The sequence below is a fragment of the Ahaetulla prasina genome, chromosome 2 (genome assembly GCF_028640845.1).
Source record: "Ahaetulla prasina isolate Xishuangbanna chromosome 2, ASM2864084v1, whole genome shotgun sequence".
Classification (NCBI taxonomy): domain Eukaryota; kingdom Metazoa; phylum Chordata; class Lepidosauria; order Squamata; family Colubridae; genus Ahaetulla; species Ahaetulla prasina.
This window is the reverse complement of record NC_080540.1, coordinates 61,491,209-61,516,705: the sequence shown is the minus strand read 5'-3', so window position 1 is coordinate 61,516,705 and position 25,497 is coordinate 61,491,209. Positions and strand designations below refer to the sequence as shown.

The following is a 25,497-nucleotide window of genomic DNA, read 5'->3' as shown; positions in this document are numbered from 1 at the left end:
ATGGGGTGTGCGGAAGTGGCAATAGGTGGCAGCAGTGATGGGCGGTGCCGGTGCCAATGGGCGGCACTGATTCCCACAGCCTGGAACAGCTGATCAGTGATATTCCGGGAGGCAGATCCAACTGCCAAGCAGCTGCTCGTGCTAAATCAGGCTATGCTGAACCTGACCAGGCTGTTTGCCATTTGCTGCAAGGAGGAAAATTGCTGGGAGGCAGAGGTTGAAGGGTGGGGGCTGGCAGATGGGCAGGGCTTCGGCAACATTCACTCTATAAGACGCACAGACATTTTCACCCTCTTTTTTGGAGGGGGAAAGTGCATCTTATAGTCCGAAAAATACAGTATATATTATACACAAATATGCACAGGGATATAGAAAGGCACAAACTATATGAAGCAATAGTTTATTTTTAAAATATGTATTTAGCATTATATTCATAATATTTAATAATATTAAAAAGATACTCACTACACACTCTATCCATATGTGACGAATTAATATATCTTCTAGAAGGGAGATAATCCTGATATGCATGATTTTCCAATCTGCGTATACTTTTACAATAATTTCTAAATAGGTTGCTGTGTAATTAAGTTATAGGTTTGTCCAAAAATCACTATGTCAGACTCCAAAATTCAAGAAAGACACACAGTTTCTTATGAGAAATTTCCTTTATTGCTCCTCACCTATAGACAGAAATATTTCCAAATTAAAGCAACATTGCATCATTGTACACTGAGAACTTCTGGGATCCTTCTCCCAGCCAAACAATGTAAACTTTGCTGTCTCTTGGTCCAGTGGAAAATAGCCCCTCCCTCCTAGGAATCCAGCCTACATTCCACCACACTATAGCTCTGCAATTCTTGGTTTTGATGGGAAATTAATGTATTTAACCTTTTAATGTGCAGGCTTATTTACATGAATTAGGAAAGTCCAATAAGGAACTGATTATGAATCTTGGACAGAGTGGTGACACCTATCCACAATTCAAAACTGGGAAGTGGTGGACTTGCACTCTTAAGTATTTCGATAAACTGCCCAAATCTCTGTGATTTTTTTTTTCTTTTTGCAAGAAATTTAGTAATTAACTCCTATGTTTCTTATTTAAAATACTCCCAAGTTAATACAATTAGTTTTCCAGTTAATTAATAGATTAAGAAGTTAGGAGTAGTATTAAAAGTTCACTGTGTCCAAAAAGACATTGTATTGTGGCAATGACAATGTCTACAGGCAATTATCACTTCCAGTGATACGATGAGAAGCAAAGAATTAAGGATCTCTTGCTGAATGTGATAGGAAAGTAAAAAAGGTAAATTTCTGCAATTCAGCATGTGGCCATGTAGTTCACAGATGCATGTTCCGCATGGATAATGACTAACAGCTTTCTTGCATTTTTGCTTTGTATTTTGAAATTTCTTAGGTCAGGGTCGTCAAACAGCTGATGTGGATGCTAGCAAGAATTCATATCTGTTAACAAGGCTGCAGCCTAACACTGATTACCTAATATCAGTTACTTCACTCTATGGACAGGAAGAAGGTCCCAAGGCCTCCATTAGGAGGAGAACAGGTAGGTGCACTTGCTAATAATTGTTTTTGTTATTATTACTAATGGTACTACAGTACTATTTCTGCTGCTGTTACAATAACTACCACTGCCAATAAAAATATGTCCTATGGAATAATTGTTAGCATTCCATTTATAAGCTAATTTATAGCATAACATGTTAAATATTAAGATATCAAATATGAAAATTGATTTAGAGAAGTATTCAGATTCAAGTTTAAAGATGGCATACTGGTTACTATGTATTCAAAGGAAGGAGAGAAAATGCAACAGATATTATATGGTAATTGTAGCTGGAACAAACAAATGTCTAGGTATGCTCATGTCAATATATGAATGTTATTTATGTAGCCCAGCTAAAGTCCATCTTTTCAAAAAGTGCTGGGACTTCCCCTAATAGTGAATTTGGATATAGATTGTTACTTGTTTTTCTTTGAATAAATTTGTCCCATAGTGATTAAGGCTTGGAACTAAAAATTATAACTGAGAGATTGTTATAGCTTTTCCTGATCATTCAGAACTTTACTATTTATTTTTGTTGCTCTTAGAAATAGCCCAGATTCTTAGGACTATCGCTGTTGACCCAACATCAATTAAGGTTGCCTGGAATATCATCCCTAATGCTCGGGGATATCGTCTGGAGTGGAGAAAAGCAACAGGTAGGCTAGCTAAATTTGTGCAATGAGTGGTAGAGAAGTTATAGAGATTGTGGACACCTATAAATGTGGTGAGGAGAATCTGTTCCTTTCCCAGTCAGTTTCAAATATTTCTAGGATATCCTTTCAGAGAAATTTCTATGCAGTGTATAGCTTTCCTTTTCCTTTAAGGTAAGTTTTAGATTAAGTTTCTCTGACCTGGTATCCTCCAGCATGTTCTATTATAATTCCATACCTTATTTAAGAAAACCAAAGGTGTTGGGAATGTTGGCTTAAAGAGAATGGTTGTTGCAGAATTTGATGGAATTTGGTGATCTGGATCTCGGTGGTAAATGAGACTAAAGAGATTGAGTTCGACTATTTTTGTTCTATGTTATTCCCATATATTTCATGTTCATAGTTTGTTATGTTTCATTTTGGTGGTAAATTATAAACAATATTTTTTTTTAAAAAAAACATCAATTGAATGTTTCTATTTTTCCTCAAAATATATATCATATGCCTATTGATCCATTGAGGGGGAATGATTATGCCTTAATGTTGGAGAGAATTGAAAGTTAGGACATAGGGATAATACCTATTTGTTTTCAAATCCATAAGATCAATGCTAATTTCTATCTTGTATTGATTCCAAGGAGCAGATTCTCCCAAGACTGTCTCTCTTCCCACCAATGAGAATAGCTACACTCTGAGTGGCCTGCAGCCAAGCACGGAATATTATATCACCCTCTACACTTTGTATGATGGAAAAGAAGTAGCAACCCCAGTTACTGTCTCAGAGACAGGTGAGTAAGAGGAAATTCATGCTCCCTTAAATTGAGCTAGTCACATTCCTGGCTGAGGCTTTTGGTTCTCACATCGTCTTTGCTGAATGAAAGTCAACATTTCTCTTTTAGGAGTGGCACCTTCAGTGGGAACTATCTCCAACTTGAGGATCATCGAGACCATAGGAAACAGAGTCCGGATATCATGGCTAGGAGTCCAAGGAGCCACAGAATATAAGATTGTAGTACGCAATATGCAAGGTGAGCTCACAGGAGCAGCTGGTTGATAGGAGTGGCTTGATAGTGGCAGCTTGGTGAAAATCCAGAAGTATTCTTTTTTTTTTTATAAAAAAGTTTTATTTTAACATTCATATCCAATAACATATTTAGTGTACCATCATATACAATTAATCAGACCTGCCCGGTCACCACCCCCTTCCTTTAACTCTCTTCCTTTCTCTACCTTCTTCTACTTTCCACGACCATCCTCCCCTTCTCTTATCTACATCCTCTCCTCCTTCCTCCCTACTCCTTTCTTCTCCCTCTTCTATCCCTCTTCCTTCCTTTCCTCTTCCTCTTCTTCTCTTTCCTACCTCCTTCTCTCTTCTACTTCCTTCCTTCCCATCATTCTGAAATGGTAGCCAGGCAGCTCCAATCTTACATTAATTATACATCTTTAATCATCTCTGTACATTAACCATCAATCCATTTTCTACCCTCATCCCCCCTCCCCCTCCCTTCCCCTCCCTCCTCCCACCCTCCGGGACTTCCTAGAACCAAATAGAGGGTATAAAACTAACAGTAAAAAATTAAAATATAACACAAATCATAATCCATAGTCACTCCTTAAAACCTCAACTCCCCTTCCAGAAACAAAGAAAATACATTTCTTCCAATCCATTATATATCAGACCATTCCACTCCTAGAGTTCTCAGAAATTTCCGATTGAGTTGGTGTTTGTTCTTCAATAAAGTACATAGTTTTTAATATCCAGCCTTCATCAATCAATACCAAAACAACGTTCCATCTTCCAATATTTACCAAAGATTCTTCTGAAATGTCTTTCTTCCTTAAGCAGTCTCTCAAGAATAGTTCATATTTCCAACTTAATTTCTTAAATTTTACTGTCCAACCTCCAAAGGTAAACAATAATCCATCTTTTCATATCTTTGATATCATTTACATACATCAAATAATATTACAAATGTTATTGTTAATCCTGTATTATCTCCACAATATATCAATTGTAATAATTAAAATCTTCACTTTACCTTGCTTATATCAAATAACATTATTAAAATTACACCTATAACTTATCCAAAATATATCAGTTATAACAATTAAATTCTAGTTAACCATATAACAACATTACATCCATCTCTCAAATATAATATTTAATCCAAATTCCTAAATTTTACTATCTATCCTCCAAAATTAAACAATATTCCATCTTCCTATTCCTTTATACCTCAAATATATCAAATAGTACCCCTAAAATTACACATTTATATCCAAAATAAATCATTTACAAAAATTAACCATAATCATATATAATAGAATTAAACATTCTCCCTCCCCTTATCTTACACATTTTCCACCATCTATTCACCATTCAACTTAACATCTATCGATAAAGGATTCCCAATCTTTAATACATTAGTGTAGAAATCTCGTGCTTTAAAAACTGTATTGAGAAAATACTTTCTTCCTTTATAATTCACTGTTAAGCCAGCTGGAACCTCCCATCTAAAATATATCTGATGTTTCTTAAGCTCATCCACTAAAAAGGCAAATTCTTTTCTCTTTCTTAACATTTTAGGAGGAATTTCCTTTATCATTATCATACCTTGTCCTAAATATTTGAAATTTATTTTTATAAAATGCTTGCAAAATTCCATACCTAATCTTCTTATTTGTAAAATAAATAACCACATCTCTCGGTAAACACTTCTGCCTTGCCAACCAAGAATTAACACAATAAATTTTTTCAATATTAACTTCAAAAGCTTCTGGTTCCACTCCATCTATCTGAGCAAAGGCCTGAGTAAAAATCTCTTTCAAATTTTCCTCCCTACATTCTTTTAATCCCCTCACCCTTATAGCATATTCCATTAATTTATATTGTAATATAACCCTTTCTTCATCTGCCCTATCTACCTTAACCTGAATATCATCTATTTTATTTTCTAAATTCAAATTAATTTGAACTTCATCTATTTTCCTTTGCAAATCTAAATTAATTTGGTTAAGTTCTTCCAGTCTTTCCTCTGTCTGAATACTAGATAGCAATAATGGGGTAATTGATTCCTTTAATTTTTTCGTCTCCCTCCTCTGCTCTTCCACCATATCTTTAAAATCCAGTATTTCTTTCTCCATTTCATTAAATTTTTGATCTATTTCTGAAAGATGAGCCTCCATAAGCTCCTGTAAAAAATTCCTTAAACCTTCTTTAATATCGTCTTTTAATTTCTGTATCTGAACTGACAAAATTTCCAGTATTTTAGAAGTGGTTAAATCTCTTTGCTTGGAAGCCATTTTTAAACTAAGTAATACCAAGAAGAAGAAAAGAAAAAGAAAAAAGAAAAATTCAGTAAGCTTTTCTTCTTAAACACTGTAATGAAAAGATAAAAAAAGAGACAAAAAAAATTCCATTTTAAAAAATATCTTGTTATATTCTTCTTAAAGGTTCCACGCCAGCAATTGTAATAAGCATTTCCTTAGCTTTCACTTCCAATACACAAAATGCCATTTACTTTCAATATACAAAACGCCATTTCCTTTCATCATCTCCAATCTTGACTACGTTCTCTGTCAGGGAGTTAAATCTTCTTACAATCAAATGCCAACGCTCCTGTTTCAGTAATCCATTTCAGTCACGGAGATGGACGCTGCGTTTTGTTCTGCCATTTGGCAGAAGCGTTCCGGATTCCGGAGCTTTTTTCGGGCTATAGAAGGAGCGTTCCCATCAAGCCACCAGAAATCTTCCTGGGGCTTTCCTGGGGGCTCTACTTCAGCCCGAATGCTCACCTCTCCCTCTTTGCCCGAGGGAAGAGATTTTCAAGCTGCTTGACAGCAGATTAACGCTGTCTGAGCGGCTTTACAGAATCACACAGAACTGGCGGTCTGAAATACACCGCCATTAACGAAGTGGAGCCACCTGGAAGTCCCCAGAAGTATTCATTGAGAGGAGAAGATGGAAGAGCAGAAGTGTACTAAAAGGAGAAGAAGAACAAAGCCTTTTCAAGCAATAAACAAAGTATAGTCTGGAGCCTTTGGTCCCTCTTCAACATCCCTCTTCTGCTTTTCTGGGTTGAAGAGCACGTTCTGAAGGGAGTTTTTCTTGCAAGTTATAGAATCTTGATAAAACATCACCTCTGATCATTTAAGTAGGGCTTCTCAAATGTTTACCTTTATTTTTTCAAAACCACTTATCAAAAAGTTCTTTTTATCCAATGAAAGTACAATGTTTTAAGTCAGTTTAAATTCCCCTATTGTGATTAGATAATGAGTTCATGTGTTACCTTTTACCGATTTTAGGAATTTTACTCAGGTTTGAGAACCATTGATTTAATAATGATGTTCTAAGGAAAGCATGCTCAAAACTTGTTCAAGTTATTAGCTTTGGGAGTTGAGGGAATAGGAATAGAATGGAATGGATTGGAATGGAATGGAATGGAACTTTATTGTCACTTTAAATGTACACTAATCAGCATACCTTAAAATGAAATTTCATTGCAGTCAGCTCTCAAAGAATAACCATTAGAGATGGTACCTGAGGAATAATGGAAATAGGAACCACACCGAGATGATTCACACCTAAGTAGAAGAGTGTAGCAAAACAAATCTTTTGTTGAAAGCTGAAGTGATTTGTTTGTGGCAAATGAAACTCTTAGTTTATTCTCCTCTCTCCTTATCCAATATCAGATGCCTGTCTCTTTGTAGCCTGATGCTGTGACCACAAAATAATAAGATTTGTTTTTATAAAACAGCTTTGAATTAGAAAGCCAAGGTTATAAGTTCATGTTCACAACTATTGTGGTTTCTGCTGTAGATGGCACTGACAAGGTTCGACGCATCCCAGGCTCCCAGACCACAGAAGACTTAGTTGATTTGAAAGAGAATGTCTCCTATGTAGTTCGTGTGTCAGCTCTTATTGGCAACCGTGAGGGTAATGCTGTTCCTCTCAACATCCAAATCCGTAAGTGTGTTAACCCTTTCTCTATGCTCTACTGCCTCTTTTGCTGTGTTGTTCCCCACACGGAATCACTTTTAGAATTATTCATCTTCTGATATTTTAATAAAGAGAATATTTTTGTCATCAGATAATGTATCAGATAATATATGTATTATAATAATAATATATAATAATAATAATGTATCAGATAATCAGATAAGCAACACTATAGGGGAGAAAACTGAGGAGACATTGTTATTGCAATTATTTGAGTGGGTATGTTAAAAAATGAGCCAGAGGTTTGTCTCTTTGTTTCAAGAACTTACACAACTGTTCTCTCTATAAGCCCAAGCCATCTATTACATTCTTCCAGTAATACTACTTTCTGTCTATCTGTGGCAGGACCACCGTTAGTGGGCAGTGTATCAAACCTGCGGATGGTGCCAGTGGGATTGGGTCGCATTCGGCTGCTGTGGACTCCTGTTCCCAGGGCTACAGCTTATAAACTGGTGATTGTCAACATTCAGGGTAAGGACCTTCTGAATGCCTAGATAATTCTGATGCAAGAGGATTCAAGTTGTACAAAGCAGAAAAGGATCTAGTGAAGAAAAAAAAGGGGGGGAATCATTTTTCAAATTGGAGGTGGGAATATAGAAGAGTCTGTCTGTCTGTCTATCTATCTATTTATCTTCCTCCTTCCTTCTTTCATATCCTGCTTTATTCTGTATCACTCAAGGATGAATGCATAAAAGGAGCTGATAAAAGGAATTTGAAACAGGGAGTCCCTTGGAGAAGCAGCAAAATGAGAAAAAACAGCAGAGTTAATTGGAGTTCTGTAAAAGTCTAAGTGGAGGGGGTGGGGAAAATGAAGTCAAAGTTTAGCTGAGTGATTACTGGGTCTAGCTTTCATCCAGTAAGGAATGGCAAAAATGGCATTAGTGGCCACTGACCATGAATTCTGGAGCTGTGAAAATAGTGCTTACTTTTTAAGTGCTACCATTAATTATACTGTAGTTATTTGTGGTTTCATACCAGCAGTAGTTATAATTAGCTTGTATATAATTGTATATATCTGTTATTTAATTAATAGTACCTTAGTGGTCAGGCTTGCATTTAACACTAAGCCTCAGTATGATTTAGTTTTTGTTTGTTCGTTTGCTTTGGGCTTTGCAATAACAAGCCACAGTTTTTTCGATATAAAGTACCTTGGTTTCCCATTATGTAAAAAACACAATTTCTGAAAATCTTGATACGAAGTAGTTCTCACAATTTATACATTTTATCCAATAGCAAATGCAATGTGTGCCTCCATTTCCTAGTACTGTAACAGAATTCTGCAGGATGAATGTGTGTTTGCAATCATTTGAGAAAAAAGAGCAATGTCTATGGAGATTCTCAGTCATCCAGGTCATGGTTGTCCCAAAGGTGCTTTTTCAAAAGGCAACTGGACTTTGCAAACCTTAACATTTATGAATGTGGGAGAAAATGGCCTGAGGTTTGAGGGACAATGGAGTGGAGAGAAACAGGGATGAACTAGAAGTCCAAAGTGAAAATGGTGGAAAATAGTAAAAGTGCTTCAGGGACACACATACACCACATACTTTCTTACTTGATTTATATAGCCTTACACCTCATGTTTGTGCAAAGGCCTTATAATTTAAACAAACAATAGCAAAAACCAAAAAATAAAAATATGGTAACAATATAATAAAATTCTAGGTTGGCAGAAGCTAGGAAAAGTAACATGAGCTCACCCCGTTACACAGCAGCACTAGGGATTCAAACCGCTGAGCTGCCGACCTTTCTATCTACAAGCTCAACATCCTAGCCCCTGAGCCACCGTGTCCCTTTTACTTGTTACTTGTTTTTACTTGTTACTTGTCCCAGCTTCTGCCAACCTAGCAGTTTCGAAAGCATGTAAAAATGCAAGTAGAAAAAATAGGGACCACCTTTGGTGGGAAGGTAACAGCGTTCCATGCGCCTTTGGCGTTGAGTCATGCCAGCCACATGACCACGGAGACGTCTTCAGACAGCGCTGGCTCTTTGGCTTTGAAATGGTGATGAGCACCGCTCCCTAGAGTCGGCAACAACTAGCACATATGTGCGAGGGGAACCTTTTCCTTTACTTTTTATAATAAAATTCAAAAAAAATATAATATGAAAGATCTGAAGATGAGCATGTGACCCAGTATTGAAAAATAATGTTTTTGTCTGACTTACACGGAGAGATGGGGTTGTGGTGCTAACTAAAGCTTACCATATTACCACAGGTTGATTTTGCTTCCTTTGCATCTTGTTTCAGATCGTTCAGAGGAAACAAAAAGAATTCCTGGAGACCAGAATTTCTTTGAATTGCAAGATCTGAAGGAGGGTGTCACATACTTAGTACAAATAACAACACAGTTGGGCACCCAGGAAAGCGCTCCTGCCACCCTTACGTTCCAAGTTGGTGCGTGCTTTTCTGAAGCCAGAGCTGCCTCCTTTTCTTGACAACTGTGTTGTCACTTTTTTTTTTAACCTCTTCAGTTATTATGGCTGGTAAAGGCCTAGCAGTAAATCTTGATTTGATGCAGCAGTAACAAGGCAGGAACTTGCTTCTTCTAATGTCTTTTAAAACTTAGGTTGCTTCAACTGTGCTGGGCTGCTCATTAAATACTCAGAATTGCGAAATACCAGTCTTTGGCACTTATTTCTATCCTTGCTCTGCTGAAAGATCAGGATGGGAGAAGCAAATAAACACAGCTGAGGACTTTAGATAAAGTGGAATGTTTCAGCCTCACCTCCCCACCAAAGGCTGAAAAAAATGCCTCCTTCTCTAACAAGTTGGTTGCACAGGTTCTTGAGGGAATGTTCAAGAAGAACAGGAAGAACAACTCTAAACACTATATTTGAAATAATTTATATTAAATAATGCTAAGCATTTTATTATTTTTCTATGGTTTAACTTTATACTCATCATTCCGTCTTCTATATGGTTGACCTTGTAGAACGTCAATCTGTAGGCAGCATCAGCAACTTAGAGGCAGTTCCATCTGGGCCCAATCAATTGCGTGTTACCTGGAATCGGGTTCCTGGGGCCACGGGCTATAAAGTGACATGGCGATCGAGAGAGGGTGAGTTTTGGCAAGTCATAAAATAAGGCATTCTAACTGCTGAATTGTACATGTTTGGATTTTATCTTACTTGAGCATTGAAGTGTGGCTGGCAACATGATGTCAAGGCAATACATGGAAGAAAACAAAATGCAAATCCTGAAATATTTGAATGCGTCCTATTAAAGAACTTTTTACCATCTTTTTATCCTAACATTATTGTGCTGCTGTTCCAGCTTTTCCTCCTTAGTGGCTTTTTCTTGAAAAGAAAAAAAATATGAACGAAATTAGGATAAAACACTGAAAAGTAAAAATAGAAGATGTCATCTTCATTTCATTCCATGACTAAGGCAGAACTATCTTGATGAGAAAGGCCTTCTCTGAAAATATATTCTAATGCTACAGAGTTGTTTTAATAAATACCAGTTTAGTGGCAAGCAGGCCATGTGACTTTGAAGCAAATTGAAATATCCATAAAGCCCAGTCAAGCTTGGTTCTGAAACTTGCAGCCTTCCTGCTGGATCCTTCTAAAAGTTGGATGTTTTTACCCCAGTGCTAACCTTGGGACATAATTTGACCTTAAGCTGCACTTCTGTAAGTGAGAATTTACTTCTCACTTCTTTTAGTGAGAATTCCCTTCAAATTGATTTTGCATCAGAGCAGAATTTGACACTTGCCTATGAACTAAAAATATTCTTCTTCTTCTTCTTCTTCTTCTTCTTCTTCTTCTTCTTCTTCTTCTTCTTCTTCTTCTTCTTCTTCTTCTTCTTCTTCTTCTTCTTCTTCTTCTTCTTCTTATTATTATTATTATTATTATTATTATTATTCTACTTAGGCTTTTTTCTTTTTTTGGCTTCCTGGTTAAAAAAACACTAAAAAACAAATCAGTTGCCATTGAGGCAAGTCAGTGGACTCAAAAGATTAAGCCAATAAGCTTTTAAAACTTTGCCAAAACCAAATAATTTTAGAAGAGGAAACACTAGTAATCTGATAAGATGTTAGCGCTTATCTGTGTCTCTGAGCAAACTAATCTCTTTGCAGTTCAGAACTATTTAGGCAGTTAGTTGTCAGTTCTGAGAAAAAGGCTCTTCTTAAGTTTAAAACATTTCATAAGCATTCATAAGTACAGTCTGGATTGTTGTCCCAATGCAAAACATGTTAAAACAGGATTAGTGACTTTCCCCTTTGAGAAAAATTTAATTATATAACAGATTTTATACACATACACACACGGTATATATTAATATTGTGTATAAGCCCATCTGAAGATAAGCCAATTCAACTCATATTTTTCACTAAAATATTGTGAAAAATGTGCCACCTGGAGATAAGCCAGCCCTCAAAGTTTTCATATCTTTTTAATTGTCACAATTATCCACAGGTGACACAGAGGGTTAAAAATTTGAGAGCAGCTTATCTGTATATGGGCTTATTCACAAATAGACTAGGAATATATAGATAGTAACATATATACTCACAGATAAGCCAAATCCAATTTGGAGTTATTTTTCTTGGCTTAGTATGTGTGCAAGTGTGTGTGTGTGTGTGTTCTAGAATGAGCAAGGATGCTTATATAGGACATGTCAACAACTTTTTATAGCAGCTGCATCTTTTCCTTGGACAACATATCTTTTCTCCATAGCTGTAGGCCACCTCATGGAAGATGCTTTTGGTTTAAGGAACTTCTAATAGGTGCTATATGTTCCAAAGCAATTTTTTCTGCTTCAAATTCATAATACTACACAGCCTTAATATACATAAGATTAAATATATATTTTACTTTAATATGAATAATTACAAGAAAATAATAACATTTTTCTAGGAGAAACTTGCACTCCTATTAGAGAAGGCCAGCTCCATTTCAGCTTGCTACTTTTACTGAATGCCAAAATATCTGTTTCTGTTTCTTGCACAGTGTGTGGCATATTTTGATATTTTCTCATTGTTTCTTAGAAGATTTAAAATTAGAAGATTTCGTCAGTCCCCTTCATCCTCCTTCTTCTCCACACCCTGAGAAATTGCATCCAAGAAATTGAGATGATACATAGATAATTTTTACTTCATCTCTCTGTCAGTTCTGAATAAATTGGGGGATTATAAAATGCAACAAAAGTTCTGACAGAAAAATTACATTGGCTGTTTTCTCCTCAAAGGTTAATTATTCTCTAGCAGTCTGTGAAATACATTTTATTATAAAGAGGCAACAGCCTTGGTATTTTAGTACTGTAGTCTTGAACTGTACATGTTCCACTGAAGCACAATATAGTAGTTTATATTCAGAGTATGTAAAAGAATATTCCCTTCCTTGCCTTGTCTTTCCTGTAGTAGCCAATGAAGAAATGACTTTGTGTCTTGATATAGTCTACCTAGTTGATATGTTTGTATCTGATAAAGTAGTTAATATTTCATTTTCAGTTAACATTTTGAAAATGAAGTTAATGTACTGATAAAAACAATCACAGAGCATTGAATCTCATAAACAAAATCTTCTAATATTGATTACCTGCTGTGTATGATAGCAGAAAAGAAATTAAAAGTTAGGCATCTGTGTTTTGTATCTTCTTGTGATCTGATTTTCATTATTGAATCTGTCAGGACTAAAATTAATTAGCTAACAGGAAACTCTGGGGACTGGAGTATATTAGCTGTGATTTCATCTCTTAGATCAGGGAATGTATTATGTAATATACTATCCATCACTCTGTTGCTGGCCATGTGTTGATTCTTTTTTCTTTCCATTCTGCTTTTTTCTTTCCATTCCTTAAGACAGCAGCATTCCCCTCCTTTTCCCCCTTATATGCACATGGAACTCTTTTTTGCACAATGAGATGCTTCATCCATGAAATTTGCATCTTGTAAATTATATTGCATTATATTGCAAACATAATTATTTACATTTAGCCTCCCATATAATGTTTTTGTGGCATGTAGAGATCACTGGTTAGATGTAAAAATCCTGGTTTCTTAGTTGCCAGATTTGAGTAAGTAGTTACCCACAACAAAGATGCACCTATTTTGTTTTTACAACTTTTGAATTTTTGAAGTACAAGTTTGTTCTTGGCCAACATTTCAGTAAATTTTCCAGAAACATGCATGTTGCAGATATTTTCATTTCTTCAACATGCATGTTTCGTATTCCTACAAACTCAAAGGGAAAAAAGGGTTAGTAAAGTATACATATTATTTATTTTATTTGTTATATTCCACCTATTCTTCAGAAGCTCAAGGCAGCATATAGTCAGCAAACGTAAAACAATGTTTGCTACAATTTCTGCTAATCAAGGGATTTTAGTGCACATTTTCTCCAGGATATTCTGATCAAATTCTGATCAAAGAAATGACAGTTCAAAATGCAAAAAGGTGATTGAGTTCCAGATTCTTTATTAGCCTGGAAGCATGTTTTGGCTGATTTGTACTCTCTGGTGATTTTAAGATGTAAGAATTCTGTCAGAGTGTTTACAGCATGACTACTATTTTGAGGCAACCCAGGAGCAAAATACAGGACACTGAGGTTTGTCTTAGAAACAGTGGTTTATATACAAGACATCTATATACATACATACACGTGGTAGGCACATACCAGACAAGCAATTGACAATTGACCTCACCCCATTCCTATTGACCTCACCCCATTCCTAAGAGGACCATAAGGGGCTTGCATAAGAGCACAAACGTGCCTACCGTTCCTGTCCTATTGTTTTTCTTTTTTTTCTTCTTATATATATATATGCTTATACTTCCTTATATTTCCTCATATATATGTTTATATACTATATAATCTTTTTGTGTGATGCTTATATATATTGTTGTGACAAATAAATAAAATAAAATAAAATAAAGCGATCAATCTTCAATTCTACACCGAGAACTACAATGCAGGTAGAACAAAACGAGAAAGATACACGAGGTGAGATAGAGATGCCCTCTCATGGCCTCCCTTATATAGACAGCTTCTTAAAGTGGCAATAACCCTGCTGACTCATCCTCAGTCTTAAAGCAGCTGCTCAGCTTTAAATCATCATTACCATGACAAATTCATTGTTTTCTTCCTTGTGTGAGTAATCTGTTGCCTCCATCTTGAACACACCTTTTCTCTTCCAGGTCAAGAGATCTCTCGAGTCCTACCAGCCGATATAAACTCTTACACCATTGATGGTTTGAGGCCTGGAACTGTCTATTTCATTGAGGTTTCAGCCTTAGTTGGCAGCAGAGAAGGGAGCTCAGCTACCACCACAGTTACAACAGGTGAGATCAGTTGTAGTTGTAGATGAGACAAGGCATATCTCTCTGCCCTTTTTGCTACACCTTGAGAATCCTATTACCAATCATTCATTATTATTATTATTATTATTATTATTATTATTATTATTATTATTATTATTATTATTATTATTATTATTATTATTATTTGCCTTGAAGGCTTTGATCCAGTGGGGACAGTCACCAGCCTCAGAGTCCTTGAGTCCAGGGGAAATGTGATACGCATTTCTTGGGTTGGTGTTCCAGGGGCTACAGCATATCGAGTGGTGTGGAGCCGGCGTAGTGGTAAGGAAGCTGCCGAAGTTTATTGATCTTCTGTTTCTGGTTTCCTCACAATAATTGTGAGAAGTTGTGAGCCTCTTGAAGAAAATGTTTGTTTGCTGTTGACCTGTAAAGTCTCCTTATTTTTATAACCACTTATAGCCCCTGGGAGAGGTTATCCATTGATGCAGCCTGATATATTATCGGCACACTGATGGTAGTTTTAATCTCAGTGATGGATCAGATGAAATATATCGTTAAAATGTCCTAAAATGGGCTTGGGAATGGAAGCAGGGAATGCTCAAGAAACTTTTTAAAAAAATCTTGAAAACACATACTTTTAATATACATTAATTCATTATTACAATGAATTAATTATTACATGTTACATAATTATAAGTATTTTATATTTTACAATGAAATAATTATTACATTTATCACAACTATGCAATTGGATTTAGAGGGGGGGGAAATACAGTACAAGCCATGGATTTGAAAAGCTGATCAATGACATCACTTATTCATTTTATTAAGAAAATGAAGATTTAAGTAATTTTTAAAAAATGAATGTTTATGAATATTAAAAGCAACCGGAATACACACACACACACACACACACACACACACACACACACACACACACACTGAATGCCTATTACCGTGCAGTTTTAATTTTTGCATCTTAGTTCTAGGAATGAAAAACAAAGCAGTCATAAATAAAAAACACAGATGATTTTGAGACCGAAATTGAAGATTTTCTTGTTTGCTGAAAGGAAATGTAGAATTAGGGAAAAGAGAGGCTTCTTGTTGCTGTGATCAAGCTTTATACTTATTTGTGTGGGTTACAATAGCCTTGCATGGCTTTGGTCGTCTTTTTCACTAGCAAAGTCACATTCTCTTCTTTTAAAGGTGGACCTGAGAGCAGCAAACTGGTCTTGGGAAACGTTAATTCCTTTGATTTAGATAACCTGGAAGGAGGAGTCAGCTACACTGTAAAAGTCACAGCACTGATTGGGAATCGTGAAGGAAATCCCGTGTCTATTACTGTCACAACACGTAAGACTTATTCATCATATTTGTGTGTTAGATTCTTACTAATCTTAATAATTCTTACTAAATTGTAGGTGAAATTTTAGTCATATTATGCTTTGGTTTCTTTGCTAAGATTTGGAGGGAAATTATGTGGCACTTTCTACTGGTATTTAACACTCTACATTGTATTGTATTGTTAGAGAAGTTCTCTGAGTGCACAAATTATGAATAAAGGAAGTTTTGCCTCTGGAATGTTTTAATTTATTTATCTCTCAACACAGCATATATTAAAAATTCATCTTCATCTATCAATTGCTTCAAAGCCGCTATCTTAGCTTCCATCCATTATTTTCATATCTCCAACTTTTCCCCAATTTTTAAAGTTCAATTTCCCCATAATGTCAATTTAGCATGGAAAAAGGGTCAAATCTTTTTATTGGATATTCCATTCCATAACTTTTCAACTGACATAATTGTTTCCAGGCATACTAGAGTTTTAATGTGTTTAGATCCTAATACTATCAATTTAACCAACGTTGAGATAGATAGATAGATAGATAGATAGATAGATAGATAGATAGATAGATAGATAGATAGATAGATAGATAGATATTCCAATGGAAAATTAACACCAATTGTTTGGCTTCCAGTATTTAATATTTGACAATATATAGCTCCAGATTCAGAAAATTATCATTAACTGATAATTGTATTTTCTTTAAAGAAATTTTTCTAAAGAAAGAATTTATTTTTCTGAAAATATTTTCCAGATGTACATGATTCCATCACATAATTAGTTATTCAGGTGTTATTATTGATGCTATTCAAGAAGACAATATTTCAATGATTATTCACGAAGGATGTATCACCTAAAGTGAAAATGAAAAAAAAATACTTTTACCTCATACCTCAACTGAAAGTGGAAAAAAAATATTTTTTATCTCATACCGAAGACATCTATCTTATCTATATTTCATAATGTTTCATTTTTCTAGAGTATCTTTTTCTCCTTGTTAAAGATCAGACTTCCTGCCTTCTTTTCCATTGTTAATCATCATAACTTTCCTTTTAGCGGCAATCCCAGTTCAACCGGTTGGAAACCTGCGTGTGACTGAGACCTCGGTAACCCGTATTCGACTAGAATGGAGCCCAGCACGGGGGAGCACAGGCTATCGGCTCACCTGGCGCCCTGCAGGTGATCAACGCTTCCTATATATACACCTTCCTATATATACTTTCCTATATATACACCTCCTCTATCATTGCCACCCATTATCCAAAAAATTAACTAGCTCTCTTACATGGGACAGGTGGGCCTGAGAGGAGTCAGCTGTTGCCAGCCCAGATTAACACCTACGTCATTGAAGATCTGCAGCCAGGAGGGCGCTACGACATCCGCATCACGAGTTTGAGTGGCAACCAGGAGAGCGAAGCTGTGGCCATTGTTGCCACCACTGGTAACCCAACTCTCTACTATCCAGAGATAGAAGTCTACAGCACAAAAGTTGCTAGAGTAGCCTCTAGTTAAATATGGAATATAAATTTCATATGTAAGAAGAATTAGAGACCAGACAGAGATAAACCAATCCTATCTTGTTTATCATCAATGGCCCCTGTTGGTCACTACTTCTGGGGAAAGCATTCTTGCAGCTAAGAGATCTGCTTTAGAGTTTTGTTGTTCTTTCATGCAGATTAGAAAAATTATATTTGTATCTGATGTGTAATTGTAAGGGTCTTCTGTAATATTGCCAAAGATCAGTAGATATTTGGATCTCTCGTCTTTCGTGCTTTGTAATTCCATTGGCTGTTGCAGCTCCATTTTTAAACTTAAAAACCCCACCCTTTTAAAACAATTTTAAAGAACAGTTTTTAAATTGTCCTTTAAAAAAAAAGTTTAAACATCACAAAAAGCAAAATGTATCATCTAAAACTGAAGTGAAGCATAAATAAAGGCATAAGTAGCTTTTCTAGATATTAGTCTAACCTTTTAGAAGGAAAACTCCCAAATAAGGGTGCTACACCAGAATGTTGCTATTAGGCTGTTTCTTCCACACTAGTCTATAGAGCATATAGGAACGTAGTTCAAACAGCAGAGTTTCAATCGTGGACTTTTTTTTCAACTATAATAGTATGAATTATCTCTATTTTATTGCTTTGGTTTTTATGTACAGTACTGCTTTTCTCTGTATAATATTCAAGTCAATCTGTCACAGATGATAACACTAGTTTTGCATATAGTTGTATTATATACGACTCATCTCTGGCATATAAATACCAGATCTGTAAAATGCTTATGCACTGCACCTCAGCAATCTGCTTTAAGCATCAGAAATAGAGGAGGGTTTCAGCAGGTTCTGACCAGTTCTGGAGAACCTGTAGCGGAAATTTTGAGTAGTTCGGAGAACTGGTAGTAAAAATTCTGACTGGCCCCACCCCCATCTATTCTCTGCCTCCCAAGTCCCAGCTGATCGGGAGAAAATGGGGATTTTGCAGTAACCTTCCCCTGGAGTGGGGAGGGAATGAAGATTTTACAATATCCTTCCCCTGCCACGCCTACCAAGCTACGCCCACCAAGCCATGCCACGCCCACAGAACTGATAGTAAAAAAATTTGAAACCCACCACTGATCAGAAACAATATGAACTTTCATTTATGCTTAAAACATTGGCAAGAATGTACTCAACCTCACAAGCATCAAGACAGGCCAATCTGCTTCAAAGTAAGTGTCTTCTGCACTGTCTGTGCACAAAAGACCTCTGAAGGGCCAAAGAAGCAGCTAAAACAGAGCAGTAGGTAGCAGTAGCCCTCAACTTATAACCAGGGTTGCTATTCAGCAGGTTCTGGCAGGTTCTGTAGAACTGGTAGAGGAAATTTTGAGTAGTTTGGAGAACTGGCAAATACCACCTCTGGTTGGCCCCAGAGTGGGATGGGAATGGAAATTTTGCAGTATCCTTCCTCTGCCACACCCACCAAGTCATGCCACGCCCACCAAGCCGCGCCCACAGAACCGGTAGTAAAAAAAATTGAATCTCACCACTGCTTACAACCATTAGTTTAGTGATATTTCAAAGTTACAATGGCACTGAAAAAAACTGGCTTGTAACCAATTATCATAGTTAAGAGAAGCATAATGCATCGTAGCATCCCCTACAGTCATGTGATCAAAATTTGGGTGTTTGGCTACTAACATGCATTTATGATGGTTGCAGTGTCCTGACTCATGCGATCGCCATTTCCCAGCCAGCTTCTTCTAGTAAACAAACTCAGTAGGGAAAGCCAGAGTTACTTAACAACCATGTGATTCACTTAACAACTGCACCAATTTGTTTAACAACCGTGACAAAAAAAGGTTGTAAAATCAGGTGCAACTCACTTAATAATTGCCATGCTTTGCGGTGGAAATTCTGGTCCCAATTATGTTTGTAAGTCAAGGACTATCTAAAAAAATCCCAGGTTTTTTTCTTGGAGCAGCTATTATGGGGTGATTTGGGCCATTTACTTTCAAATGAAATCATCCCATTAAACCTTGTAATGCTACAATAGATCACAAGTGTGACGTCTACTGTCTGTGGTTGTCCGTGTGAGTGCCTATGAGGAGCTTCTCTAGATTTTTCTTTCAAACTATCAAGGACCAAACTACCTGTCCCATATTTACTTTATTTTTTCAGCAGCTGTGGGCCGGGTGGCCAATTTTCAGGTGATAGATACTCAAAAGGATTCTCTAAAATTGTCCTGGACTCCAGTTCCTGGGATTTCTGGCTATCTTCTCACATGGAAATCTCCAAGAGGTTAGTCCTATATTTGATGTACATTTTTTTTAAAATTTTCATTTATATCCCGCCCTTCTCCGAAGACTCAGGGCGGCTTACACTATGCCAAGCAATAGTCTTCATCCATTTGTATATTATATACAAAGTCAACTTATTGCCCCCAACAATCTGGGTCCTCATTTTACCTACCTTATAAAGGATGAAAGGCTGAGTCAACCTTGGGCCTGGTGGGGCTTGAACCTGCAGTAATTGCAAGCAGCTGCTGTTAATAACAGACTGTCTTACCAGTCTGAGCCACAGAGGCTATCACATCTTTCCTCCAGGAGTTCAGTCATATAGGAGCACTGATTTCCCTTCACAACGTTTTGTGGAGTAGTGGTCAAAGTATTGGGCTAGGAATGGGGAAACCCAAATTTTATTTTATTTTTTATTTACATTTATATCCCGCCCTTCTCCAAAGACTCAGGGCGGCTTACAATGTAAGCATTGTAAGCAAATTTTAGTTCGCACTCAGTAATGGAAGCTTGCGAGGTGACTTTACACGTGTCACTTTTTCTCAGCCTAATCTACCCTTAAGGGTTGTTGTTATGAGGGAAAAGATCTTATCCCATGCTTACATATAGCAATAGCACTTAGACTTGTATACCGCTTCACAATGCTTTACAACCCTCTCTAAGCGGTTTACAAAGTCAGCATATTGCCCCCAACAATCTGTGTCCTCATTTTACCCACCTCGGAAGGATGGAAGGCTGAGTCAACCTTGAGCCGGTGAGATTCAAACTGCCAAACTGCTGGTCAACTGAAGTAGCCTGCAGTACTGCACTCTAACCACTGCGCCACCACTGCTCTTAATCTTATGTGATATAAGCGCATATCAAATAAAATACTGGGTTTCTTTATTTATAGTTTCTTCCATTTCCTCAATCCATTCAGACTCTAGGTAGTTTGCAGATGTTAATACTAAATAAAGGATATTAATAAATCATACAAAAATCCCTGGTGCTAATGTCTCCACAGTCAATCCCCAAAGATCCAGAAATATCAAATTTTTACCAGATTCCAAAAGACCATGAGAATGGAGGCTCCCATAGCAGCAATGTAATATAGCAGTATTGTGACCAATTAACGAGCATACAAGCCAATATAGTGTGAGACACACTATCTGCATTATTAGCCCTGTGTAAAATTCTCCGTGTTAACCCTCTATCATTCTTCTCTTTTGTATCAGACAGAGAAGAGGCACGAAGAACATTGCCTGCATCAGAAACATCCCACCAAGTGTCTGGGTTGCGTCTGGGGGACCGATACACCTTTATGATTCGCCCACTGTTTGGAAGCATCTCCGGTGCTGAGGTTTCTATTTCTAGCCAGATAGGTGAGGTTTTGCTTTATGGAGGGATGTCTTTACCAGGGTATCCATTCAAGAGGAGGAATAACAAAGCATGTGTGATCAACCAGGTGCTATAAATCAGGGGTCTCCAATCTTGATCCCTTTAAGATTTGTGGACTTCAACTCCCAGAGTTCCTCAGCCAGCTTTGCTTGCTGAGGGACTCTGGGAGTTGAAGTCCACAAGTCTTAAAGGGACCAAGGTTGGAGACCCCTGCTATAAATTACATATTTGTGTCAGAAGCTCAACCGCAAGTAAATAATAACATTTGCTGAATTCCTCACCGTATGCTGTCATTTTGGCATCACTAAAGTTTGCCATGGACACCAGTGGGCCTCTAGAGCGTCTTGCTTGCAAGTTGCTGGTCAATTACTTTGATGGCAATAGCTTCACTTAATATTTGGTGGGAGAAAAGGGCGAAGTCCTGTTTTTGAGAGGGAGTCCTGGGATGTTCGGTTAGGATCAACAATGGGATCCACAACAGGATCAACAATGATGATCCTATTTTAGACCTTACATTTTGGATTTCCTGGTTTGTATATTCCTTGGTCTGTTTACAGAGAGATTATACGACAGAGGTCTCCAACCTTGGTCCCTTTAAGACTTGTGGACTTTAACTCCCAGAATCTGGGAGTTGAAGTCCACAAGTCTTAAAGGGACCAAGGTTGGAGACTTCTGGTTTTTTTTTTTTTTTAATTTGAATTTATATCCCGCCCGTCTCTGAAGACTAAGGGTGGCTTACATTGTGTTAAGCAATAGTCTTCATCCATTTGTATATTATACAAAGTCAACCTTTATTGGCCCCAACAATCTGGGTCCTCATTTTACCTACATTATAAAGGATGGAAGGCTGAGTCAACCTTGGGCCTGGTGAGACTTGAACTTGCAGTAATTGCAAGCAGCTGTGTTAATAACAGACTGCTTTAGTTTGTTGAGCCACCAGAGTGTTATACGACACTCCCTCGGTTCAATGGTTGTTTGAGTAGATTTTGCTAGATCTTTCAGATTAATATGGCAAGCCATTTGGAACAAACGTTTCAAAATATTGCAATATTTAAAAATAAAATAGAATTGATTCCGGTTGAGAATAACAAGCAGCTATACAGGAAGTTGAATCTCTTCAGTTATTATTTGCATTTGGGGTGGGGGTAGAGCAGGGGTAGTCAACCTTTTTATACCTACCACCCACTTTTGTATCTCTGTTAGTAGTAAAATTTTCTAACCGCCCACCGGTTCCACAATAATGTGCCATGTATCGTTGTCTGCGCATGCCTCTCGCGCATCGTGGATTGGGGTTGGGGGGGGAGTGGCGCCGGCTACCAGTTCTGCTTGTCTGTTACAGCTGGATGGTGTGGGGGGAGATGCGCGAGCTATTCTGGGACAAGGCTCTTTCGTTTGCGGTCACACTATAGCGCCATTTAATTTCACTTACATAACGTGAACTAAACTTATGCGCAGGCGATACAAATAGTATATTTTCAGAAATTTAAATTGTCATGGGGAATTTTATGAAAACCTGATGAAAATATTTTTAAATAATTCTATGAATTTTTTTTTAAAAAGTCAATTAAATTAAAAAAAAAGGAAAGTGCTTCAGTATCAGACAAAACCCCTACCGCCCACCATGAAAGCTGGAACGCCCACTAATAGGTGGTAGGGACCAGGTTGACTACCACTGGGGTAGAGGAAGGGAAAATCAGACCTTTAGCTTATGTCTCCAATCCATTTGATGCCATTCTGACTCTTTCTGAAACATTCCACTCTGCAGTCTGTCCAGATGCCCAGCGCGATGTCATTTTTCTTGTACATGCAACTCGAGACAAAGCCTACAATGCAGAGGATGTGCAGAGATTCCTCTCCAACATTGTAACCATTCTTCAACCAGGCCCTGAAACTACCCGGGTAACCTACTTCATCAAGATTTCACAGTGCTTTCTCCTTGTTTGATTCACATGCACAATGACATTGGGAGTTATTTTAATTGAGTGAAGTGAACCCAATTATAACCTTGTTGATTTTCATTCTATCATTGCAAATATATAGTTTTGTCAGTAAGGTGACAAAAGATAACATTCGATAAGGACATGTTCTGTAACCTCCATGTGGTGGTGTTTTATTTGGCCATCCAAATAGCTGTGAATCAAAACTTTGACCCTGCAGGGATATGACAGGGATGGGATCCAGTTCTGGGATGAAATGTTGGGATTCAGAGAGAAAGGAGAGAAGAATACTGAGCAATTAAAGAAAAGATACTTGAGTTTCTGAGAAGGTAGTAAGCATGAGAAAGAAACTCAAAACTGCACCACCTTCATTGTAATAATATAAATCAATGGTGAAATCTAATTTTTTTTACTACAGGTTCTGTGGGGGTGGCTTGGTTGGTATGGCTTGGTGGGCATGGCTTGGTGGACATGGCAGGGGAAGGCTACTGTAAAATCCCCATTCTCACCCCACTCTAAGGCCAGCCAGAGGTGGTATTTGCTGGTTCTCTGAACTGCTTAAAATTTCTGCTATCGGTTCTCCAGAACCTGTCAGAACCTGCTGGATTTCACCCCTGGTATAACTTGAAGTAGATTGGGGATTTGGTGGGCTTTCACATTTCTGATGTAGTAGCCTAATTGTATTAAAATACATTCCAAGGCTACTAGCAACTTTTGTTTCCTAATCTTGCCTATCTTAGACGGCTGGAAAGTAAATGAATATCACTCCTGGTTTCTCTCTGCTCCTAAGATGGGGAATTTGGCTGCATGCTACTTCATCTTTAGATTCTGCTTTTATCACATTTCTTTTTTCTTTTCTGCCTACTCCAGGTTGGCATTGCGACATACAGCTACAGAGGCCTCCCTATACTCCTGCTTAATCGTTCCATTGACTTAGCAAGTATCCTGCAGCAGATTCGCTCACTGCGCTATGAGGATCCTAGAGGCAATGCCATAGGTAAGGGGTCACCTGTTCCTTTGATCCCAGGAACAGGGAGGGAGCTGTTAGTTCCTTGTTCAAAGAACTCAGCGGGAAGAGAAAGAAGCAATCCTGTTTCTTTTGAAAATTTACATGTGACCATAATGTCAATATTCAGAGGAATTGCTGATGAAAACTTGAAATGAGCAATGTATCACTAGTGCTCTTACTATAGTGTGTGTGTTTCTCTAGATGCATATCTGTCATTACTTTTTCTATGAAGGAGCAGCCATTAATTTTGTGAAGAGCTACATGCTGAGCCCCTCTGCAGGGCGAAGATCTGGCGTTCCAGGAACCTTAGTGATATTGGCAGATGGGCCATCCAGTGATGATGCCACTGGGCCGGCCAGGGAAATCAAAGCTGCTGGTAAGTCACCTATCCCTCATGTCTGGAATGCAACAAACATAAGAGAAGCATTTCTTGTAGCTGCTGCTCTCTAACAAGAATCTTCCTGTAGTTTCCAGATGCTCTTCAAGAGCAGCCCCTTATAGAATGCATTGCAATAGTCCAATTGGGAGGTGACAAAAGGCATGAGTGTCTATAGAGATTCTCAGTCATCCAGGTCATGGTTGTCCCAAAGGTGATTTTTCAAGAGGCAATTGGACTTTCTGGTTTTCTTTGAAGACGTTTCGTTTCTCATCCAAGAAGCTTCTTCAGCTCTGATTAATTATTCAGAGCTGAAGAAGCTTCTTGGATGAGAAGCGAAACACCTTCAAAGAAAAAACAGAAAGTCCAGTTGCCTTTTGAAAAAGTAGGTTTGGGTTCTAACTGAGCAGTCTGTCATTTGACTGGGGTGAAAAAATAGGATTCCCTGCCCCCCTCCCCGGGTATTTTTTAAGTTGCTTTGATACAGTTTGGGTAGCCCTGGCTGAAATTTACCTTTAGAAAATCAGCTGAGCTAATTGTATCCTTAGTTTCTTCATCTGGACTGCACACTCCCAATGAATAATTAACATGGAGGATCTCTTCTGAGTTTCCCTTTTGTGGACCTTGCAGGAATCCAGATTCTAGCAGTGGGGATGGAAGGAGCTGATCGTGAACAACTGCGTCGCCTTGTAACCAGTGAAGAATCACGTAACGTTTTCTTTGTGCGAGACTCAAGCAGTCTGTCAGAGGTGGAAGGGGGGCTTGCCAGTGCCCTCTGCGGACCATCCATCGTAGACGGGGTAAGACACTGCTCATGCAGCAGAGGAGGGATTGCCTGCAATTTTCCTAGCAATAGATCCAGCAGTAGAGGAGGTAAATCTATGCTTCAATCTTGATTGCAGAAAATATGACTTCTGTAACAGAGTTGTTAACGCTTGGAACTGACTACCTGACTCTGTGGTCTCTTCTCAAAATCCCAAAAACTTCAACCAAAAACTGTCTACCATTGACCTCACCCCATTACTAAGAGGACTATAAGGGGCGTGCATAAGAGCACAAAAGTGCCTACTGTTCCTGTCCTATTGTTTCCTTTCATTATATCAAATTAATATAGTTATTGCTTATTTTTGCTCATATATACTTTTATATGATGTGTTGTTGTTTTATGTCAATGTTTGCGTATACTGTTGTGACAAAAAAAAAAAAGAGTCAA

The 25,497-nt window shown here is 37.6% G+C and overlaps 1 protein-coding gene across 4 annotated transcripts in view; it reads left to right on the top strand.

The window, feature by feature from the left end:
* Positions 1-25,497, top strand: part of COL7A1 (collagen type VII alpha 1 chain) — a 144,026-nt gene that overhangs the window by 25,775 nt on the left and 92,754 nt on the right. For 2 of the 4 annotated variants that reach the window (XM_058167156.1, XM_058167155.1), the window contains exons 12-30: positions 1,418-1,564; positions 2,110-2,220; positions 2,853-3,002; positions 3,114-3,242; positions 7,034-7,180; positions 7,559-7,684; positions 9,459-9,605; positions 10,144-10,269; positions 14,350-14,493; positions 14,668-14,793; positions 15,679-15,825; positions 16,874-16,996; positions 17,112-17,258; positions 19,470-19,589; positions 20,800-20,946; positions 22,728-22,861; positions 23,770-23,896; positions 24,141-24,284; positions 24,915-25,084. In XM_058167156.1, coding sequence (XP_058023139.1) covers positions 1,418-1,564; positions 2,110-2,220; positions 2,853-3,002; positions 3,114-3,242; positions 7,034-7,180; positions 7,559-7,684; positions 9,459-9,605; positions 10,144-10,269; positions 14,350-14,493; positions 14,668-14,793; positions 15,679-15,825; positions 16,874-16,996; positions 17,112-17,258; positions 19,470-19,589; positions 20,800-20,946; positions 22,728-22,861; positions 23,770-23,896; positions 24,141-24,284; positions 24,915-25,084 — 2,612 coding nt within the window. The remainder of the gene's footprint in view (positions 1-1,417; positions 1,565-2,109; positions 2,221-2,852; positions 3,003-3,113; positions 3,243-7,033; positions 7,181-7,558; positions 7,685-9,458; positions 9,606-10,143; positions 10,270-14,349; positions 14,494-14,667; positions 14,794-15,678; positions 15,826-16,873; positions 16,997-17,111; positions 17,259-19,469; positions 19,590-20,799; positions 20,947-22,727; positions 22,862-23,769; positions 23,897-24,140; positions 24,285-24,914; positions 25,085-25,497) is intronic. The other 2 variants (XM_058167158.1, XM_058167157.1) reach the window with 2 other exon arrangements.